Genomic DNA, 23,535 nt, shown 5'->3' with positions numbered 1-23,535 from the left:
GAATGGCTATGTATTGTCCCATGCCAGCATGAAGGCATCACAATAAACCAGCAAATGCCTAGAAGCGGAGAGTCCCTGGGGCCCAGCAGCGTCCCGGGGTGAAGGAGAGAAAGGAAGGGAGGATGCTGTAGGATAAGCTATGGAATGAATCCAGCCAGGTTCCTGCTCTCCATCACTCAGCCATAAAGTAGCTGCAGGTTTCTATCTTCAGAACGGCCCAAAGTAACTTGTTTTCTGTGTGACACGGAAGGTAGGGGAGGGCTGTATTGAGCGTAGGGCTCCAGGGTTCTGCTACTGAGATCCAGTTCTCCTCTGGCACCACTTCCCGCGAGAAACTTGGTTCTGCATCCAGCTCGTTGTCAGGTTGTCAGGTTGGCCTTGCTCTGAGCAGGAATTCACCTTTCTGCTCTAACGCCGTCATGCTGGGATCAGGGGTGGTTCAGGTAAGTAGGAGGCCCCCGGCAAAGCCTGTCACCGAGCTCTCCTGGCCGCAGGACTTCCTCCCTCGTCACTTGCCCCAAACCCTGTGCCACGCTGTCAGATGTGGTGAATAGCTCACAGGAGTGACTTAAGGGGCTAATGGGTAGAGTTTTTCAGTTTAAACAGGAGGAGGGAGGGGGAAATCTGTACTGTGCTGTAATATAGGGGCAGGTCTCAAGGGACTCAAGCGAACCAGAGAGCTCTTAAGCAGTACAGTGTAGCCCCGATCACTGGCACATCAGCATCAAACCTCTGGCTAACAGTTCAACCGGCACCCACTGGAGTGGGTCTCCCTTCCTCCCGTGTTCTGACTGCAGGTTTGGCAGCGTTATCTCAATTGACCCTTCTAGCCCAAGCCGACCTCTGCTTTTCTGTATGTCACAATCCTCTATGGTTGAGCTGTTAAAGCCGCCGAGAGCTGTGAGATGCTCAATGAAGCCTTTGGAGGAAAGCCGTCTTGCTAAAACACACACCTTTTGTTTTGCTGCTGGAGCACAAAGGATCCCCTGAGCCAGCACTCGGCACCTGCCAGACTCCCTGTCCCCAACATTGACCTGCCATGGTGTTGTTTTTAATGCACCATGCTTGTCCCAGCAAAATCCCAAAGTTCTGGGACACAAGCAGGGGAGAAGAACGCATGCTTTGGCTTAGCTAACTGTTGCCATCTAGTGACTGAGACTCTCATCCTGGTTTGTTTTTCAGGCCATTGCTGGGTGAATTTCTGTTGGTCTTTGGGTGACACGTTAGCACGGCTGACGCTGATCGTACATGTGACAGCACCTCATAGCGGTCTCCAAAGAAGGCCATTGTCCCTGGGGAGCTGGAGACGGTAGACTGGCAGGGGGTGGAGATGAAGGAGTGGTGCCGCCATCTTTTGAAATCTGCCGCTGCTGAAAGAGCAAAACCTGAGAGAGTGGCACTCTGGGGAGCTGGGAAAAAACAGTGGAAATGCCTGGGGGTGCTGTAGGAGTGCGCAAAGGGTGCTTGGTGCCTGGCACTTGGCTCTGGCTGCCTCACCTGAGAGACAAAGCCGTGGTGGCAGTTGTTAAACGTTCCGAATGGGATGATTCTGGCACAGCTCCAAGTGCTGCAGGGTCAGGGATGAAACTCCAGGCCTGTCCCTGGTGGCGTGACGGGGTGGTGCTGGTTAGCCGGGGGAAGGGCAGGGCCAGTGCACCGGGGTGGAGCACAGAGTTTAAAGTTGTCGTCCCCTGGCGAAGGGCACTATCCATCCCACCCCCTGCCCTGCACTGGGGACGAATGCTGCGCAGGGCTACTGGGCGCGTACCCAGTATTCGCAAAGCAATTCCCAGACGGAAGCTGCTGCACAAGGGCCCAGCATGTAGCGTGTGCAGCACCATGGAAGGGCAGAGTATTGCTACACTGTGCCTGCCTCTCTTCTGTCTTACACCAGGCTTCGCACTGGTGTAACCCACTGACCTGACGGGAACTGCTTGTGATTTGTACTGGTATATCTGAGAGATGAGTCTGGCCCATTATTTTCCCATCCGGGAAGCAACTTGACAGTCCATTAATTCACCAGCATTTGTATTTGTCTTTACCTGCTTCTCTTTTCCACCCTCACTGTTCTGTGACCCTCAGTTACCTTTACTCACACTCTTATTTCCATTAGCAATTTTCATAGTCTCCATTTCTTCCCCTTTTTCCCGGTGCACACTCTTTCATTAATGAGGACTAAGAGCCTACTAGTGCTGCCAGTAAAGGGAGTTACTCCTTAGGTTCAAGTGGCAGAGATCTCTGTTTTGGATGCCAAAGGCCCTAGGTTCAAGTCACTTCATCTTTCTGTGCCTCAGTTTCCCCATCTGTAAAAGGAGGATTATGTTACTACCTCCTTGTGAAGTCCTCTGAGATCTACTGGGGGAAAGTACTATGTAAGAGCTGGGTATTATTTTTACTAATGACCTGTGAAGAAAGATGGCGTTCCAGCTACAACCCCTTACAAGTCAGACATCCTTTAATAGTGACTTGCGGTCACTACCAGTCTGGACCGAAACAAAGCTAGCAGACTAGTGATGGTGGGCTCTGTAGTCTATTACCAGTCTTCCCATGCATAGCTTATTGTAACAGTGTGATGCTGAGCAGGGCTTTGGCTAGTTTGCAGAAGCCACGTTGCTTTTCCAGCTTGTTTCCCCAATCTGCAGTGAGGTCAGCAAGCAGTGATCTTTTCCAAGGCCCAGGGCCTGCATGGCAGCCAGCAGAAGGGATGAGAAGTGGGTTGTTTCTGAAGTTGTTTTGAAAAGATTGGGCTTGAACAGATGCTTGCAAATGAATCATTTTCTCCTCTGGATGGAGAACAGGCTGTTCTATGGCCTCCCATATACATGGAATCAGCCTGTGACAGACACACATGCTGCTGCCAACGTTTACAAGCCAGTTCACAAACAGAAGGCGATTTTGGAACCACTGCTCACATCTGGAGAATGCCGACGTCGTGTGTCAGTAAAGCTAATACTTGGTTAATATTAGTATCCATATTGGTCTTGTGTATTAATTGTTAATCATTATTCATTAGTCACTATTTTATGTACAGATGGGATAGGTTTTACTCCATCGTTTCCTGCAAGTGGTTCATTTTCAGCATTAGGAGACGACTCCCAAATCGGACTGTATCGTCTCCCTTGGCTACCACACTGACACCAGAGGATGTGACACACACAGGCTTTCTGGTTTCAGTTGCTGAACTGCAACAGATCAGTGACAGCTTAACCATGGCTTGAGCAGATCAACCTGTGCTCCAAAAAGGCCCCAAGTTTCTGGCAATGTGGGTTTCTGGCACTCATGTGCGGAATGGGGCTCCCAAGTGAGACTTGCCTTCATCTCTTGCCAGCAGCAGGATCAGCACAGGGTCCTGCTTCCAGACTTGAAGTAACATGGTTTGAGCATTGGCCTGCTAAACCTAGGGTTGTGAGTTCAATCCTTGAGGGGGCCATTTAGGGATCTGGGGCAAAAATTGGGGATTGGTCCTGCTTTGAGCAGGGGGTTGGACTAGATGACCTCCTGAGGTCCCTTCCAACCCTGATATTCTATGATTTCTATTGTAACTGCAGAAATGGAATCGCACCTGAACGTGCCCATCCCCTTGTCTCCCTTGTGGCTCTTGTTTTGGTATTTTCCTTCTTCATTTGTCTGCATCAAAATCATCATCTTGTCTTCTCTTTTCCTTTATCTTCCTGCTCTGTCTTCCTTGCCTCCAGTAGCCCCACCTGGAGAGTCAGTGATGAGACAGAGACAGCCCTTTCTGCTGGAGTTTTCAATCCTGGTGTTTTGATTGGGAAGTATAATAGGACAGTTGCTTCCTGAACCATCCCCTCTGGCCAGAGTTCCTTAGCAGCAGCCTCCCTTCTGTTCTCCCTTTTCGGGGCCCCCTTACAGAGTCCCCACAGCCTTTCTTGTCAATCCTATCGTCCTCCACGCAGGGCTGGTTTAGTGACCGCAACCAGTCAAGCCCATCCTGGGACTCCAGAGGTTGGCGCTTAGCTTCCTCCCACCAGCTGTACCTCTGCAATGCTGCCTCGTTCTAACCCAAGCCAAAGAGTACCTGGAGGGATGCCCATGGTCTCCCGGTGCTTATACGTGTGGAGTCTTGGCACTGCCCTGGCTGACAGAGCTAAGAGTGCAGGAAGCTTTGGATTGATTTGTGGAGTCATCTCAGTGGACAGGAGTTGGGTTTGAAGCAGGGGGCAAGGGAAATTATTTTGTAGGCCCAGCCCAATATGCTCCCATTTGCTGTGAACTGAAAGCAACTAGTTTTCTGTTCTGTGTTTGATCAATTCTGAATAGGCAGGTGCGAGGCATCTGGAGCAGGGGGAAGGAGAGCCGGTGCCTTTCTCTGATGACAACATGGGTAGAGGGAGTTTTTGACACACACATCTGGGATCCTGCACAAGTCACCCTGCTCCTGGGTATATACTGCAGGAAGGTCACCTCTATCTCGTTCTTAAAAAAATGTCCTATCTTCTCCTCCTTCTGCCTCCCCATATGGCAAACCTCTATCATCACCTAACAGTGCTGAACTTGGAGTGATGTACCAGGCAGAAAAGAGAGCTGTGGATGGTGTCACGTTAACTAAGTCCACAGCACTCATCTTTCCTTTCCTCCTCTTTTTTTTTTAAGGGTACATAATCTGGTTAAACAGACTAGCAAAACCAAAATGTCTTTACCCAAGTGACTAATAAAACCCTACATTGCTCAGGGAGGATGATGAAATTCAAAGGCCTCTTCTCATTTGTACTAAAGCTCCTTTCCATGCTCTGGAAGTGCAAAGGGGCCTTAGTGTGGACATGAATTTAATTTACTTTCACCTTACAGCTCCTTTGCACTGACAAGTTGGTATAAAGGGGCCACAATAGAAATCAGAATTTGGTCCCATCCCGTGGTTCCCATCTGCTGTGATGCTTGGTGTTTTTTTTTTTTGTCCTTACTCCCTGAGTGTGCACAGTGAAATCTGACTGGTCAATGTCACTTTCATAGATTTCAAAGCCAGAAGGGCTGCTATGATCGTCTAGTCCGACATCCTGCATAACACATGCCAGAGTCCTTCCCCGTAAGAATTCCTGTTTGAACTGGAATCGTTACTGATTTACTTCAAGCTGTGTCAGGGTTACAAATACTCGAAGATGAATGGTTAAAACTAAAAACACAACAACTCTCCACCTTATTCTTATTGATATTAAAAATATGATATAATATAATATGTATGTTGCTGCAAATGGGGTTTATGTTTTGCTTTTGGATATAGTCGCTCCTGTGAAAGCATTTATTTTATTTAAGCAAACCTATATTTTGGGCCTATCCTTCCAGAGGGTGGACCCTTAACTGCCTCCCCCAAAACACCGGAAAAGGGGAATACTCTAACCTGTTCTACACATGGAGTCACAGTAGGCCACATGTTGGCGAAGAGACTGTTAAATCTCCCTTAATTCCCGATTCAGAGTCTCCGCACTATGATCATCTAATCTGACCTCCTGTATACACAGGCCATAGAACGTTTCCCAGAAGTTGGGAATCTTTGGTTGGACTCCGAGCTCTGTCTGGGTGTTGCCCAGTGTGGGGGGTGGTATAGGTGGGGACAATACCCTTTCTGACATTCTCTCTTTCTCCTGCTCCAGGTATTTTCAGTGCCCCCCCAAATTTGGCCTCTTCGCTCCCATACACAAGGTGATCCGGATTGGATTCCCATCCACCAGCCCTGCTAAAGCAAAGAAGAGCAAACGGATGGCCATGGGAGTGTCAGCCTTAACTCACAGCCCCAGTAGCTCGTCCATCAGCTCTGTCAGCTCCGTGGCCTCCTCCGTCGGCGGCAGACCCAGCCGGAGCGGATTGGTGAGAGGACCTGTTCATGCACTGTGCAATTCGGACCTAGATCTCTCCTGCTCTGACTCTGCAAAGTGGTAGGGCTCGTACTGAGCATGTTAGCAGGTGCATTGGTGCAGCTACTAGTGCACAGTCAGCCAAGAAATGGGAAGTGCCGGGGAGACTGTGACTAATCTTAGCTTCCTTCCTTCCCCCTTGGGTGGAGGCATAACGGACGCCCTGAGCATTTGGGGTCATAAAAGATCCCATGACACTATTTGCAGAGGGAGGGGCACTGACTCTGATGTCATGTCCATGGATAATTATATTCTGCCTTCCTAAAATTCCATCTAGATTGCGATATTTTTCATTTCCCGTCCTAAATGGTTGCACAGCATTGCCCTGCAGTATTTAACAGCTGCTTCCTTTCAACTTCAGAGGTGGCCACGTTTTGTTGTTGTGGGAAAGAATTCCTACGAATCGTGTGTATAAAGCTTTGGGGTTCCCTTGAGAAGCCAGGCACCGTGGGAATGCAAAATATTATTATTAACAGCTCTAGCTATACAGGGCGATCAATGTTGACCACGATCATCTGGGCTGTAGCAGAGAGGGACAAACAAGTGTCTGCCACGGGGAGTGGATCCAACATTCCCATCCTTGCCATCCAGTGAAGAACAGCCCTGGCAGCTGAGCTCATTTCGTTTGGGAGTTTCTTCAGTGGCTGTCATAAATAAAATCTATTTGTGAAGAGAGAGCAGGTGTTCTTTAAAAGTTCAAATTGTTCTGTAAGTTCAAATTGTGATCTTCACAGCACCCATCACACCCCCTTAGCCCTGTTCCTGGAGAACTCCCTTCCCCTCGCTGCCTGGAAGAGCTATCCAGTCTGCAGTCTCATTCTGACTAGGAACCTCACCCCCACCCCTTCCAACTAGGCCATGAACTCCCAGCTCCAGACAGCGCAGGGTCTGCGGGCTACCGGATCAGTGGATTGAGCTGCACTTCAGCTCCAAAGGGGCACTGTGTGTGTGTGTGCAATTGCTCTGTCTGGCTTGTGAATGCTGTTTGCACAGGGGGGAAGAGCACAGTGACAGACCCTTTACATCTTAACTGTTCTTTCTAGCTGACGGAGACCTCCTCTCGCTATGCCCGGAAGATCTCTGGCACGACTGCCCTGCAGGAGGCACTGAAGGAAAAGCAGCAGCACATTGAGCAGCTGCTGGCAGAGCGAGATCTGGAGAGAGCGGAGGTTGCCAAGGCCACCAGCCACATCTGCGAGGTGGAGAAGGAAATTGCCATCCTGAAGGCCCAACATGAGCAGGTGAAGCATGTGGTGGCAAAGGCAGGGCCAAAAACCCTTGTACTATCTCAGACCTCCCCTGCTTCGGGCTCCACCCTTAGCTTTAAGCTCATCTGCTGGCAGGTGTTCAGGCCAGTTGCATCTTGGCAGCTCAACCCACAAAACTGAAGCCCCTACAACTTGCCATTAGACAGAATCTGGATTTGGTGCCGGTGGAAGACATTGATGTATTCGCCTTTCATACTGCTATAACCATGTCCATTCTAGGAGATTTCACTGCGTTACCTACATTGGTGTCTAGATTCTTGGTCCCAACGTAGGCCATTTTGTGTTGCCTTCATGCACAAAGCAGCCAGACAGCTGCCCAAATGGTGCAACCAGGGGTTTCCCCATCACTGATTCTTGCTGCGTGCTCTGCTGTCTCCACATTCAGGGTGGGAAGTATGGAGAGGCAGAGCACAAAGTATTCCTGTGAGCGTCTCTCTAATCAGTAATGCCTGATCAATAGTGGTGAAGACTGAAGTGTCAGGAGTCCATCTGCTGGTGAAAGGAGAATTCGTTCTCCTTGGGCCATTCGCTCCACGGTCTTGCTGCCGAGGCTGCCAATCAGGGATTGTATTCCAGTGTTTCTTGCAGTGCCACCAGGTACTGAACTAAATGAATAGCCCCCAGCGATGAGTAATGTTTGGTCACTACTGGCACTGGGTGAAGAGTCAGGAAAATTGTGCAAAGACATTTGCACAAAAGTTAAACATGTTCACTCCCCTTTTTCACAAGCATTTGTGCATATGGTGTTTTGTTCACATTAAATTGTATATGGGGCAGTGCTGTAAATGCATAAACTCTTATTCCCACGTGGACAGGAGTGTTTACTCTAGTATGGGCCCTGGCTATTCACATTTATAAAACTTCCACTGTCCACTCAGGAAGCAGAAACGATACCATGTGCCATAGCTGTCCAACCACATGCCAGTCAGACAGCCCACAGAGCTTGAGAACTGTTTGCATAAAGCGTTCATCAAACAATTGCCAGTAACAAATTGATTCATAAAAATCAGTCTCTTCATAGCTAGCTAAGGAGCAGAAAAAAGGGCTAAAACTGTCAGATAAATTGTTCACCCAGCTCTAGTTACCGCCAGCCAAGGCTGGGTTTGATTTGCTGACCTCGGGCCAGATTTTCAAAAGAGCCCCGGGCCAGCTTTCACGTGCTCAGAATGGATATCTAGAGTCAGGTTTTCAAAAGGGCACAGTACCCGGCAGCCTCCTATGTGCTGAGTTTGCTGGAAAATCTGGTCCCTAGAGATGAAAGCCTCCATACAGATCATCTACTAAACCCTGAGCTATCCAATTCAGACCCCTGTTAAGCTTTTAACAACTGTGTATTGCAAATGTAACTGGCTGGCTGTGGGGTGGGATTTCCTTTTGTTACAGTATGTCACAGAGGCGGAGGCGAATCTCCAGCGAGCGCGGACCCTGGTAGATGGGGTGCAGAAGGAAAAGGTGGAGCTGCTGAACCAACTGGAAGAGGAGAAAAGGTAACGTAGTAAAGGGGGAATGGGGTGGGACTAGGAAATGTGCAAAAATAGCAGAGGTAATATAGCAACAGGGTAAGCTGGAGAAAGTGGAGAGACAGGCCATAGTATTTCAGTGGTGCATTTTCCTTGACTTAGATGATGATGCCTAGCTCTTACATAGTGCTTTTCAGAACGTATCCTGGACTCCGGGAGCTGCTTGGCTCCCTGATTCCAATGCATGTAAAATGCATTGGGCTTTAGTTGGCATTGGCGTTGTTCTTTGCGTGGGCAGTGAGTAGGTGGTGTGAAGACCTGGGAAACAGATGAACAATGTGAGTGAAGTAGATGGCAATGGAAATTAGTCATGCCGAGCTGACTGTAGTTAACGTATCAAACCATTCAGGCCTTCTGTCCAGTGAGGATTATCCAGTAAGGTGGCTGAAGTGCTAAAGCTAATCACAATAGAAAGGCAGTGTTTGGTAGGCTCGGGTTCCTAGCTTCACCTAGCAGTGTTCAGAGGAGACTTGAGATGGGATCATTACTTGTATCCCCCTGTTGCGTCCAAAACACCTGTGCCTTCCTGCATGAAGTGTAATCAGCCAAATCGGCTCAATTGCTGCTTTGAATTTAAAGAAATCTGAAGAGGAAAGTAATCTCGGATCATTGGACGGGAAGGGCCTTGCTGGGTCACTGAGTCCAGTCCCTGGCCATCGCAGTCATCCTGTCATACAATCCCGCTCATACACGTATTAAGCTCCATTTTTGAACAGATTGGTCTGTTTCCCCCACGACCCCGTTGGGAGGCTGTTCCCAAACCTCACTCTTACAGTGGGTACAGACCTCCTTCTAATTCCCAGCCTCCACTTATTCCTGGCCAGCCCCTTTCCTGGACAGATAAGGGTATGGGAAACTTCGCACTTCGGAGAATGGTCGTTACTGGTTCTCGTCCAAAAATATTAGTGCGATTAGAACCACGCTGTGGCTGTTTAATACAGGTGGTACTTAGGACAAAACACGCTATCAGCTGAAGCTCCGACATTCCCAAGATTACATTATTCAGTATTCAGCAGGACACCAGCACTTCAGAGAACATTTGCCGGGTTCACTGGCTGGCCTCAGGGTGCATGGAAAGCAGCAACACGTGGATTATTAACAACACTGCACAAAAGGGTGTCGCTGTCCCACCAGCCAGTGAAGTTAGTCAGAGCGCTGCAGCTGCCAGAGCCTTTCCACGGGCAGGGGATGGGCGTCAGAGGTATTCGCCTGAGGGGAAAAAAGCATTCAAGGAGACATTTGGTCCACCAGGTATCTTTGGTGGAAGATGGACCAGTTGAGGGTGTGCTGTCTGAGACCTAGTAACCCTAACAGAATGTTGCACTCCGGCGTAATGAGACTATCCGGTTCAGTGCTGGGTGGACCATGTCTTATTTTCAGTAGGTCAGTATTGGGAACAGGGTGTCTTCCTCAAGATGGCTGGTGATGAGGCTGTCCGTGGTCCTGCACCGAGGTGATGTGCTAAGGAGTGCACAGGCAGGTTCCCTTGCAGAGTTATCTGGAAACAGCAAATCTTCTGGCGCTCCAGGGTCATGTCAGTGTCTGAGAATTAGCAGCGTGTGACTGCTAGTTTCTTGAGCTTGGCAAGAGACAAGGGGTAAGACTCGGCCAATATTTCTAATAGCAACTCGATACTGCAGGGCTTTGAGAGCTGTCTACTGTGGGAAGGGGAGGGGCAACCTGAGCCGGCTGTCCCCTTGGAAGCACAGAGGGCAACAGCAGGATGCTGTGTTATGTTGCCAGCATCTTTGTCTTCTCCAGTGTGTTTTTTGGAGACAAACCATTACAAGATGAACCCTGTGGGGGCAGTGAGGCTGGATTATGCTCACAGAGAGAGAACAGCCAAAAGGAGAATGAATCACGAATCGCTTCTGGATTGTGCCCTGACAATGACCGTAGTCATTTATGGCACTGAGTATGCTCTAACTAATGCTTGAAAGTGGTGGGATTGAAGCATTTTAAACAAATCGGGCAGTCAGCAAAGCCTTCCTTTGAAATATCAGAGTTAACATATTTTTGGCATTCTTATTATTCTGTCATCAGAAAGGAAAGAGAAACACTCCCGGCATGGGGTTCATCCCAGTCCTATAACTCTAGTTATGGGATCCGACCTTCCCCAAAGACATTTCCTTCCCCACTCTGCTTTGCAAGGTGATGATCTTAAAGGCATCTGTGGGAAGGGAGGGGAAAGCTGAGTTGGAGTTAAACCTTGTTTACCAAGCACCAGGTACTGTCCCTGTCACATGTGCCTTCCCCCAAATCTCAGATCCTTCAGACAGCACCTTCCGTGTACATGTGATAGCATATGAGACGTGTGTTGCTGAGAACCCGCTGAGAAAGAAGGTTTGCTCTAGTCAGCCAAGTGATCCAAAGACTCAATTTACAAAAAGCCTTCTGCTGATGATGAGAGTATAAAGACGTTTCCCTGGGCTGTGTGTTTGGTAGTTAAAAGGAAAACAGTGACTCACTCTCCCTTTTTATTTGAAAGATGCCCCGTCTGAAGATGTTCCTTCACGCCCAGAACTCCCACTCTTTCCCAGCTCCCTTTTCCACGCTACAAGAAACAGGAGATTGTTTAACCCGAGACAGCCGAGTTCTTGCCTAAGCAACAACAGATGCCTCCTCTAATTAGAAGAGGTTTAGACAAGGAAGCTTGTTTTTAAAGTTTGATATACACAGACAGAGCTATTTTTATCCAGGACGGAGAATCACCGAGTCCATCTGGTTCCCACGGCAACATCCACCGCTCAAGTTTATTGTTTTAAAAAAAATCTGATAAAAGAACAAAGAAGGTTGAATTTACAAGAAGATTGAATTGCAATTGTATCATTAGTGGGTTTTATTTTTGTAGTGGAGTTGCCTATGTGTATGAGAGAGCACAAGAGAGAGATGCCTGTACAGCATTAGTCTCTTGTGAAGATTTTTTTTCTGCCAGCCTGGTTCATCATGACGTGAAACACTGCCCCTAGTCACCCATGAAGGGAAAAGCCCTGATTGTCCGTGAATATCCGGCAATGAACCCTTCAGCCCTTGGCACTGGGATTTCCCAAAGCTTGCCTGTGAAATGCATCAGTGAATAGCTGGCAGAGAAACCTTGCTCAGTCCGATGGTGCCAATGGATTAAAGTCAAAAGCTAAGTCCTCTAGTATCCATATGGAGCTGTACAGCAGCCATGCTCACTGGAGGAGTGTGGTATGGCACATTGCAGAAAGAGGAGTGTCTATTCTTTGCATGAGTTATGCTAATTAACTGCCTTCCACAGGGCGTGCTTAGCTTCTGCTGAGTTGTTTGCGTATATGATTTATCCATATCCCACTCCTCTTATCCTTTTGTTTTGCAGGAGCGTTTTGTGGCAGCTACTTATTGATAAAATTTTAATCCTGGCATTACTGATTTTGTCTTTTCTCCCCCCACCCCTACAGGAAAGTGGAGGACTTGCAGTTCCGAGTGGAGGAAGAATCCATTACCAAGGGGGATCTGGAGGTAATTTGCAGCACACTTGTTGTAATGTATTGTCTGCAATTGCATTTGAAACTTTCCTTTAACAATTTCTGCTGCCTTTTGCCCAGCTCTGTGACCAGGATGTGTTAGTCATTGCTGTGCAGGGCTGATAGATTACTTATTACAGAAAAAGAAAAGGAGGACTTGTGGCACCTTAGAGACTAACCAATTTATTTGAGCATGAGCTTTCGTGAGCTACAGCTCACTTCATCGGATGCATACCGTGGAAACTGCAGCAGACTTTATATACACACAGAGAATATGAAACAATACCTCCTCCCACCCCACTGTCCTGCTGGTAATAGCTTATCTAAAGTGATCATCAAGTTGGGCCATTTCCAGCACAAATCCAGGTTTTCTCACCCTCCACCCCCCCCACACACAAATTCACTCTCCTGCTGGTAATAGCCCACCCAAAGTGACAACTCTCTACACAATGTGCATGATAATCAAGTTGGGCCATTCCCTGCACAAATCCAGGTTCTCTCACCCCCTCACCCCCCTCCCAAAAACCACACACACAAACTCACTATCCTGCTGGTAATAGCTCATCCAAAGTGACCACTCTCCCTACAATGTGCATGGTAATCAAGGTGGGCCATGTCCAGCACAAATGCTTCAGCAATCAGTAGTTCAGCAGTAAATCGATACAAGGCCAGAGAAGGCTGAGAAGGAAAATCCTTGAACTAGGCAGGTCCTGGGGTGCCATGTGTTTTTCTGGACATTAGAGACACAGAATTCTGTTGACCACCCTTAAGAATAAATCTCTGCTTTTTAATGGGAGGAGAAGGCAGAGCAGCAGATGGGGGGGGGGGGTGTTGGAAAGGCGCAAATCAATACTGTGCGGAGCGCTTTGCTAAAGCTTTTCTAGTGCAGTGAGCCGTGCCTACAGGACCCCTCAGTTCTGGGTTTAAAACCAGCCAGGGGATAATTGCAATGGAACAAGGCTTTTGGAAGGTGTGTTTTTCATTTTCACAAGATGACAGACTGTCGAAGGCAAAGTGCCTCAGTGATATTTGGTTCCTGGACATTATTAAATGATGTACTGCTGGGTTATTCTGCAGATGAAGCAACTGCGAGTAAGAAAAATAAAACAGAGCTTGCTGATTGTACAGGATGTGGTTTTTATCTTGTACACACACATACCCCTGTGTGCTCCCTTTCAGTGTCAAGCTTTTCCATCTGTGCCTGGCAGAAATCACCTCTCGGAGCAACAGGGTAATTCATTCACTACAATTTACTCAGCCTTTGGTCTCTCTCCTGAGAATGACCCCTTGGGATAGGTCTTCACTGTGGAGTTAACTTGGGCTTTTACTCAAGTGTTGCTCCTACCCTTCCACCCCATCATTTACACATCAGACCCTCTCACCCAAGTTTAGTGCTGTCAGCCCAGGCTACCTAGCCCAGCTGGGGTGATAGGCTAAAGCCCTAATGAGGTTTTCACTCAGGCTGGTAACCCACCAGTTCCTTCCCACAATTTCCCTGAGCGCCCAGAAGGACAGATGAGTTCCCCCACAATTCACTGGGACAGAGTCATGGAGTGGCACAAAGAACCATGGGATGGGCCCCCAGAAGTCCTAAGGACACGTGTGGTGATGTTCAGTGCCAGTGAGGGCAAGATAACTCAGGCAGGGCTTCGCAGTGGGGCTGCTCGCACCCGAGCTGAGAGGTGCTGATCATCTGAGCTAATAATTCTGCAGTGAAGACAGACCCTAAGGGACTGAATGTGATGGTGGTTGAGATTTTCAAAAGCACCTAAATGACTTAAACAACAGCCCCATTGAAAGTCAATAAGACTTGCGCTCCTTGATCAAGTAGGGGCTTTTGGACATTCTAGCCAGAGGGCTTTTTTGTTCGGTGAACATGTGTTCCCTAGGAATTGTGCTGAAACCCATAGCTCGTTTCATGGAAAGCCACCCTAGAGCCATCCAGTAGTTACTACTTTCAGTCACTACCGTCCTTGTTCAGCTTTGGACGAGCCAGCTGGGGTAAATCTACACTGCAATTGGACACTCGCGGCTGGCCCAGGCCCGCGGGGCTCAGGCCTTGCAGGGCAGCCGAATTCCAGTGTAACTGTTCAGACTGGGGCTGCAGCCCAAGGTCTGGGATCTTCCCACCTTGCAGGGTCTGAGAGTCTGGGCTCCAGCCTGAGCCCGGATGCCTACGCTGCACTTAAACAGCCCCTTAGCTCTAGCCTGGTGAGCCCAGGTTAGCTGGCACGGGCCAGCCTCGGGTTTTGAATGGCAGTGAGACATACCCCCTAGAGGCAAAAAGCCCAGTAACCCATTGTCACTTGCCCCACCCCAACTTTTCTACATCCCTTGCCCTGCTGACTGTCTTTCGGGAGCTGTGATTGCAACATTTATCCTTCAGGAAGTGCCAGCGTTCATTCTTCATTAAAAGGCTGTTTCCAGGTCCTTCCACATTGTACAATCAAGCAATGGGAGGCTCTATGGTTGCAAAATGCCGTCATCTCCCCGTGGAGCCCAAGAGCATCGTCTTAATGATGTCTTCTTAATGGTGTCTTGTTCTCTGGGCTTGGGGAGGAATTAACCTGAAATTCAGGTTAATTCCTCCCCAACTCAGAGTCTCTGCTGCCCAAGCAGGCCGAAGCTCTAGACTCCATGCCTATGGGGTGTACGTAACAGCAGTGTTGGGTTTTTAAATAGAGCCTGACCCACCCCAAATGCTGAGACGCTCAGTGATGTAGGTGGCGCTGATGGCATCTGTGTAGGTCATTTTATAAAACAGACTATGTGCTTACAGCTAGCCGCGTTCTAGCACAGAGGTGACATTCCAGCCCATCCCTTTGTGAGAGGATCGCTGCGTCCACATACTGCAGCATCCCTCTCTGCAAACGAGCAAGCCTAGCACTTTCCTGAACGTTCATTCAACTGGACTATCCAGTCGCTGGGCTTTTATTCAAGGATGTGAGCAAGTCAGATGCTTTATGGGGGCAGGGGGGGCCTAGCACAAAAAGTGCTTTATCAAGGAGGGTGACAGGACCAAGTGCAGCTCTGTGCAGGTTAGAGATTTTTTTTGGCCACCTGTAGTCTGTGACTGCAATTTTAGCAGCTATAAAAGCTGCAGGGCTGTCTAGCTAGATCTCATTTGTGCAGGGAGGACAGGGACCTCCAGAACAATTTAATTAGATTTTCTCCATTTATATGCTTCTGCATGCTAGAGATGAGAGGGCTGATGTCATAAGTAACAAACAATAGCAAGTACAGTGTGTGTGGACTATAGGAATACTGTAAACCAGATTGTCATTCGGTGCATGCCAGTCATCCCCACTGAAGAATCAAAGGACTGGAAGGGACCTCAAGAGGTCATCTAGTCCAGTCCCCTGCACTCATGGCAGGACGAAGTGTTATCTAGACCATCCCTGACAGATGTTTGTCTAACCTGCTCTTAAAAATCTGCAGTGATAGAGATTGCACAACCTCCCTGGGCAATTTATTCCAGTGCTTAACCACCCTGACAGTTAGGAAGTTTTTCCTAATGTCCAACCTAAGGCACCCTTGCTGCAATTTAAGCCCATTGCTTCTTGTCCTATCCTCAGAGGTTAAGCACCTCTTCCTTGTAACAACCTTTTATGTACTTGAAAACTGTTATCATGTCCTCTCTCAGTCTTCTCTTCTCCAGACTAAACAAACCCAATTTTTTCAATCTTCCCTCATAGATCATGTTTTCTAGACTTTTAATCATTTTTGAAGAGAAGAAGGATGCTTTCTATTCATCATCTTCTCATTTTGTTCCTCCAGAACTCTTACCCCAGTGTATTTCAGTGGAGTCTAGAGGTCTCTGCCCAAATATTAGTAGGAATAAAAACAGGAGCAAGCCACAAAGCTCATATCCAGGTTTGGAATTGTCTAAAATTTGGAGATATTTGGATCTGTGATTTTTGTTCCCTGATGGATGTAGGGACGATCTGTGAACTTTGGCTCAAAACATCTCACAAAATGCAGTGTGACTTAGATCCAGGCCCATCTCTAGCAGCATGATGTTGCTATAGCTTTTATCCTTTAGAATATGGGAGGTAAATGCAAGAAAGAGCTAAAGCCTATTTATAATAGATGATCTTGTAATAGTAAATCTTAAAATCCTTAAGAGAGACTGTTGCGATCATCTGCTGGAATTCATGAGATACATCATGTATTTTAGTAAGAAATTAGCTATTCGTATAGCTCATAATGTGTGGGTAGTAATTAGGGTTAAAATTGGACCTGAGCCATAACGTTTGGATCTGAATTTCCTCAAATTTTGGGGTTGAGTGGGTCTCAGAATTTGGTCTGGTCTAATTAGGGCTGGATGAAAGGGTTTGTATAAAGTAAAAGATGACATGTCAGTTTATCTTAATGTTAAAAAAACCCATATTTGAGGTCTGGAAATGTTCATTTAACTTCTCCTCTGTTTTTCATTTCCGTATGCCTGTGGTCTTCCAGGGTTTTGACGAACAGCAGGATGACTGGAATGCTAAGGGAAGCTGCTCTGTGATATTTCCAGTTGAACCAGAAACATAAGTATCAGTGTCAGGAATCTTGCGAGATTCCTGGACTAGTTGTGAAATGGATCAGTAAAAGATCCCACCTTTGGAGCGCTTATATTTGACCCTTTGGAGAACAGAAGTGGGTGGTAAATTACTACCATTGAAAAGATTCTGAATGGCTAGTTGAGATAATTTTGTGAGTCCATATAGCTGAAGGTTCAGTCAAAGACATCAGGCTAGCTGTTACCATTGTAAATTCATAGTAATGCCATTGAAGTTAATGGAATAATTCAGGTTAACGGCACTGTAAGTGAAATCAGAACCTGGTCTAGCTCTTAGGAAAGGCATCTTTGAGCTATGTGGAGATTGGGGGGAAAATCCCCACTCAACAAGAAGGCAAATTTCCCCCTTTTCCTTTACAAATATCCAGCTCATGTCTGTGCTTCACTAAGGTTCTTTGGCAAGCCTGGCAATGTTTGGAGACGTCTTTAAGAGACGTTGTTTGTCTTCTCCACCTGGAGTCAAACAGGACTGATAAAACTTGAAGTGTCCTGAATATATCCCCCACAACACACCTTTCAAGATCTATTGGTCCTACACCTACACCTACATCTATTGGTGAACCTCATCCAGTGCATCAAGTGCCCCAGCAAACTAGACAATGACTACACTCTCAAATGAACTCACACAGAAAAGTAATAAGACAAAAATACCCTATCCCCAGGGGGTGAACAGTCACTCCATAGCTGACCTCTCAGGCCTCGTCCTCAAAAGAAACCTGCACAACACCTTCAAAAGACGAGCCTACAAGCTTAAATTCATAACTCTGCTAGACACCAAAAATCCTCGACTCAGTAGAGACACTGGTTTTATGTCTCATGACAACAATCTATGACCTACGAGCTCTCCTTTGTTGTGTGACTGCAAAGGTGTTACGTGCCTGCTTCATTTTGAACGGTTCCTTGCAATGTGTTAACTCCTTATACGAAATAGTTGGTTGCACCTTGTGTTTAGCTGTGGCACTGTGAGTACCTTTTCCAGACCTGAGGAAGAGCTCTGTGGAACTGGAAAGCGTGTCTCTTTCACCAGCAGCAGTTGGTCCAATAAACTATATTACCTCACCCATCTTGTCTTTCTCATATCCTGGGGCCAACATGGCTACAATAATATTGCATGTACCTGACAGTCTTGATTTTCACCATATTTGATCTGATATTTAATAATATTTTCCAGACTTTAAAAGAAAACAGATGGGTGCAAACTTAAATTTTCTCCATTCACAGAAAAGGAGCCAAAGCTCATTCATTCTTTTCCATCTCAGATCAGGTTGTAAAGAAAAAAAATTTCAAATGAATTCAGGCTTGGGAATGGGGGAAAAAAATAATGAAGTGGCAAGTGAAGGGCAGAAAATTGCCTAGAACAACTTAAGTAACCGTATAGTCCTTGTCATGCTGTGGTCTTGGTGGATCAACTTTGTATTCAATAGAAAATAGTTTTGAAAGTTAAAAATTTGAAAGCCAGAGTTTGCACGTTGATTTCCCCCCCCCCCTTCTTCACAGGGAATTTACATGATATCAGTGGCCAATACTGATGTGCTTAAATAATAATTTTGCTACCAATAGAGGAATGTTATCTAGTTGTTAGGGCAAGGGACATTGAATCAAGACTTCTGGATTCTAATCCTGGCTCACCCACTGAACTTGAGCAAAAAAAAAAACAAAACCTCTCTGTGCCTCAGTTTACCCAAGTAAACTGAGGCATGGGGGGTGGTTGTGAGACTCAAAATTTGAAAATCACTTTGAAATCCTTAGCTATAGATGCTGTACAAATGCAAAGTACTCAATTATACCATTTTTTTCTACTTAAATTTCCTTCATTGCTTTAAGTGATGTATATTTTCTGGTATTGTCACTACACTGTGCACAGTGAAACCTGCTTGTAGTCAACTACGTCATAGTTGAAACTCTCTCTTTATTGCAAAAGGCAACTCTGCCAGTAGGCAGCCTCCAACTGTCCACATTGTCTACGGTGAATGGTCTTTAATTGGTGCATAGACCTTGTACTGACTCACATTGCGCTGGGGTGGATTTCTTCTGTTGTGAAGTGTTCTCACTATGGCCCCATGCAGGAAAGCACATAAGCACCTGCTTAAGTCTCATTGCCTTTAGTGGAACTTAAGCACCCTTCTTGAATAGGGATGCTTTGCTAAAATGGGCCGTATAAGAGGAGTCCACTGTATCTTAAATAGCCACCCTGAGGACCATGTAAAATCCCTTAGTAAGCTATTTCTGTTTGGATGAATTTTCCTGCCTGTTGAGACCTTTATTCTCCTCCCGTTGTGAACTGCCTTTCCTTGTCTTGTACACGGAACATGATGTTGCAGCCTTTTCTCTCTGTTTTCTGCTCTCTCCCCTGTTGTTGTTGTTGTTTTTTCTTCCCTGTGTGTGACCAGACTCAGACGCAGTTGGAGCATGCCCGCATACGGGAGCTCGAGCAGAGCCTGCTGTTTGAGAAGGCACAGGCTGAAAAACTCCTCAGAGAATTAGAGGACACCAGGGTAATCCCAACCCCACTTTCCCTGCCGGCAGACCAGTGTGCTTGTCAGCTGCATTGATGCCAACAATGCCTTGTTTGGGATTTTGTTGTTTGGTTTGAGTTTGGGCGTCCATGGTTTGCGTTTTGTTGTTTACTTTATTTGCACTCCCTTTCTGGAAATAGTAGCACCATATGATTTTGCCTTTGCTTCTTGTGTGGTGACTCGTTTTTCCGACATGCGTTTGCTTCTCAACCCCATGACGCCATTTGACATGAGCGCTTCACAACTCACCATTCGATTAACACCGCCAGATAAATAACAATGATTAAACCTTGCACGGTTCATTTTGCTTCCGGGGTCCCTTTAAACTACGGTAGGAAATAAGTGTGACAATCAATGTTGCAAACATCCTTCCTTCTATTGTGGATGCTGCAATTTGAGATAGAAGATAAGGCTGGAGAGTCTAAATGGAACTGCTCCTAAGTCGTAGCACTATAGCTCTGGTCACTTGGGTTAGTTAGGCTGTAGGATGCAGGAAGGGCTGTCTAGAGGAGCAATACATCACGGCTTTAAGGAGCATTGTTTGGGGCAGGTGAGGAGAAGGTTTTTCTTGAAGGTGTTACATGGTGGGGAGAGCAGTTGATTTTCAAAAAGACAAGCAAACTGTCAGGACTGTGATGTGGCCAGAGGAGAGATAATCAGGCCTAGTGGTCAGAGCCAGAGTCCAAGCCAGGGGTCAGAGCGGGGATCAGAACCTGGGGATCAAGCCCAAGTCAGATCCAGTGCAGCTGCCAGTCAGGAGATCTCCCAGTTGCTTGAACAACTTCCCTGTGCCGCCTTCTGGCTTAAATAGTATGGTGGGGCCGATCATCATCTCCAGCCATGAGCCTCGTGGGTGGGGCCGCTGGGAGAGGTCAGAGTTCTGCTAGCCCCTCACATCCAGGAGTTTTGGGTGGGCTGCCGAGTAGTGGCCAGGCTGTGAGGACTGCATGGGAGCTTGTAGAGATCACCCAAAAGGCCAGGCTGGAGTCTTCCAAACTGGTGAAAGGGGTTTGAGCACCCCATTCCCATTAAAAATGAGTGGGCGTCAGGCATCCAGCTCCCTTAGGAAGCTTTGAAAAATTTCAGCCTAAACAAATAAATAGAATGGATCAGTTATGTTTTGGTGCTAAAGGAGTAAATGTTGTAGATTTGCTTGTTTGTTTGTTTGTTTGTTTTTACATTTCCTCTTATCAGGTCTGTTGTTCTGTACCCAAAGGTGCCCACCTCCACCATGATCAGCAATCAAATCAGGCCAGAAAGATTAAACTCAGACAGCTAAGAAGCTACTCAAACCCTGTCATGCAGTGTAACTCATAGCCAGCAGTTTATTCTCTTACATCTTCTAGCATTCTACCTTATTTTTACTTTGCTAATAAATTCTAACAAGACTCCATGCGTAAAATTTCTTTTCCTTTTACACCAGGGTAAACCATAAAGTTGTGAAGGTGCCAGAGGCTCTGAAGAGCTGAGCAATAAAAGGAAATGTTCATGATGTGTACAATCCTGATTTTAATATCCACCATATTCCTGAGTGTACAGTAGCATTTTCTATACACACTTGGCAAGCAGCCCAGTTGAGAAATATAATGGGATTTCAGGACATTATTTTTTAATAAACCCCTGTAACTTTTTAGTAGCTAATATTACAGCAGTTGTTTCAAAGAGACATGTTGTTTCTGATTCAAACCAATGGTTCAAATTGGAAGCATGCATTAAAACCAGCATAAAGGCCTTGATGCAAGAAAGTATTGTTAATTACCCTGGTGGAAAAACTGTAATCGGATTGAGGATGTTGTTTTTCTTTTTAAACTGGCTAATGTGCTTGGGATTTGACTGTCCCTGGAACACGTCTACTAAAGAGAAGCAGACAGCAGGGAAAGGTGAGAACTTACTTTGTGTCCTTTTTTTTTTTTTATTGTTTCAGTTAACTACGGTAGCAGAGAAGTCTAAAATCCTTCAGCTGGAGGAAGAGCTGAGTGTCAGGCGTGGTGAAGTGGAGGAGCTGAGACAATGCCTAAGGAACTCTCACCAGGCAGAGACCCCTGAGCACAATCTTGGTCTGCAGTCAGAGGCGCTTCGACTGCGAGACCAGCTGCTGTCTGCCAGCAAGGAGCACCAAAAAGAGAGCAGCCAGCTAAAGGAGAAGTACGAAAAGACCCTGAAGAAGCATCAACAGGAGATAGAGAAGCTGAAAGCCGTCAATGAAAAATACTCCCAGGAAATCGTTGACCTGAAACACAAAGTTCAACAAGCCACCAATGAGAACATGGGGCTGATGGACAACTGGAAGTCTAAGCTGGACACCTTGGCTTCTGACCATCAGAAATCTCTGGAAGACCTCAAAGCCACCCTGAACACAGGCCCTGATACCCAGCACAAGGAGATAGTAGAACTGAAGGCCGTGGTAGAGAGCATAAAGATGGAGCACCAGCTTGAACTGGAGAACCTTAAAGCTAAGCACGATATTGAGACTGCTGTTCACATAAAGGAGAAAGAAAGTCTGAAGCTGAAGCTGCAGGAGGCCAGCGACGAAGTGGAAGAAAGCAACAACAACTGGAAAACGCAACTGGAAACCAAAACAAACCAGCACCTTACAGAACTTCAGGACATGAAGGACAAGTGCCGAGATGCCGAACTGAGAGTGCATGAACTGGAGAAGCTACACAGTGAATATAAAGATCAGGCTCAAGCAATAGCTTTCTTAAAAGAGCAGATTTCTCTGGCTGAGAAGAAGATGTTGGACTATGAGACACTACAGAAAACAGAAGCCCAGAGTAAACAGGAGATCCAAAGATTGCAGGAAAAAGTGCTTGTCTTAGAGAACAAACTGCAGTCCATGGAGGCACTGCATCCTTCTCAGCATGCCAATGTATGGGTTTGGGCTATTCTATTTATATTGTTTTGTCCTTAGTATTCCTCATAAGGCTAACCTGAATTTTGCCCTGTAGTATAATTTGCTTGGGCTTCTTGGCTTTAAAGCCATCTGATTCTTCATCTTTTATCCATGTCTTTTATTGTTTTTCTGAGCAATCCAATCGCATTACTGGGTGGGCCCACGAGTGGGGAGGAGGAGGAGGCATTGCCTGCACTTGGGTAAAGGACCCTGTTGTCTCCCTGCTCATGGAAGTGAGGATACTTGTCACGACACCACTCTGTGTGGGTCGTTGGACTCGAAGGTGTATGCTGGCAGCCGGGGGTAGCTAGTGCAGAGGCTTTTCATGTACTTCATGCATGTGTCGCCACTATGGAAGGGCTAAACAGTCATGGGAGAGAGGCAAAGACAGAACCGGTATGAGATTAGGATGTAGCCTGACCTAGGACTTCACCTGAAGGCATCCTTCATTCAGTGGAAGTCAGTAGGAGCCATAAGGGAGGAAGGCTGCTGTGTGGTTAAGCCAGGGGACTGGTAATTGGGACATGATGGGTCTATCCAGGCTCTGCCACTGACCTGCTGTACGATGTTGGGAAAGAGAACTTCATTTCTGTCTTTCAATTCCCTCATCACTGATGGAAAGTCCCTATCTAGCAGGGTGTTTAGAAGGCAAGGTTATAACGGAACAGCTGATGGGGATGGTCTCACAATGGGGAGGGGGGAGAGGGGGGAGGGAAGTCTGCCAATCAAGGCACTAGTCACACACGATGAAATGTCTGACTTCAAGGTGATTCATCCACATCTTAGTGCTGATTGGAGGACAGGCAGTAACTATCATAACCATGGAGGGATCTGTTTCTTCTGAGCTTATTATAGGTTTCTCTAGCCCACCAGCCTTGTTATTCTGATGCCCTGTTGTCTGTCACGTGGTACCCTCCCATCTTTATGAGATGATATAAGGACAAAGGATCGGTCTGTGACTTATTCACACAACTTGTGCTAGGTGATAGGAAAATCACTGCAAAGTCTCTGTGTGTTTGGAGCCTCTGCCCGTACTTGCACTTTGTACAAGAAGCTAGATAAAAAGAATATTCAAAGCAAGAGAGAGTTCCTGTCCCAGTCGGGTACAGACAACCAAAAGCAAGCCTTGGAATATACATTGTTTGCTTGAGAATAGGTATTTGAAAGGTACCCCACTGCTCCAAATTAAGGCCCCAATCCTGCAAACATTTACTATGTGCTTAATATTAACTACCATGAGTAGTCCCATCAGTTGCATGATAGTAAAATTAAGCAGCTGCATGTGTATTGTTAGGCTGAAGCTTAATACTAGTAAAATAGCATGTGCCTTGTGCGTGAAAGGAGGGAAAGAAACAAAAAAGAGGAGGAAGAATCTTAAGCATTAATAATGGTGTTGGAAGGGTTTTCCAGCATGCG

At 46.7% G+C, this 23,535-nt stretch overlaps 1 protein-coding gene across 2 annotated transcripts in view; it reads left to right on the top strand.

The window, feature by feature from the left end:
• The window catches only part of CLIP2 (CAP-Gly domain containing linker protein 2), a 123,882-nt gene that overhangs the window by 79,855 nt on the left and 20,492 nt on the right, over window positions 1–23,535 (top strand). Inside the window, exons 5-10 of one of the 2 annotated variants that reach the window (XM_048823855.2) lie at window positions 5,610–5,823; window positions 6,914–7,111; window positions 8,522–8,625; window positions 12,081–12,141; window positions 19,101–19,205; window positions 21,151–22,095. In XM_048823855.2, the coding sequence (XP_048679812.1) occupies window positions 5,610–5,823; window positions 6,914–7,111; window positions 8,522–8,625; window positions 12,081–12,141; window positions 19,101–19,205; window positions 21,151–22,095 (1,627 nt within the window). The remainder of the gene's footprint in view (window positions 1–5,609; window positions 5,824–6,913; window positions 7,112–8,521; window positions 8,626–12,080; window positions 12,142–19,100; window positions 19,206–21,150; window positions 22,096–23,535) is intronic. The other variant, XM_048823857.2, reaches the window with a different exon arrangement.

This window comes from Caretta caretta, chromosome 17 (assembly GCF_965140235.1).
Source record: "Caretta caretta isolate rCarCar2 chromosome 17, rCarCar1.hap1, whole genome shotgun sequence".
NCBI lineage: Eukaryota > Metazoa > Chordata > Testudines > Cheloniidae > Caretta > Caretta caretta.
This window is presented reverse-complemented; position numbering and strand designations above follow the sequence as displayed.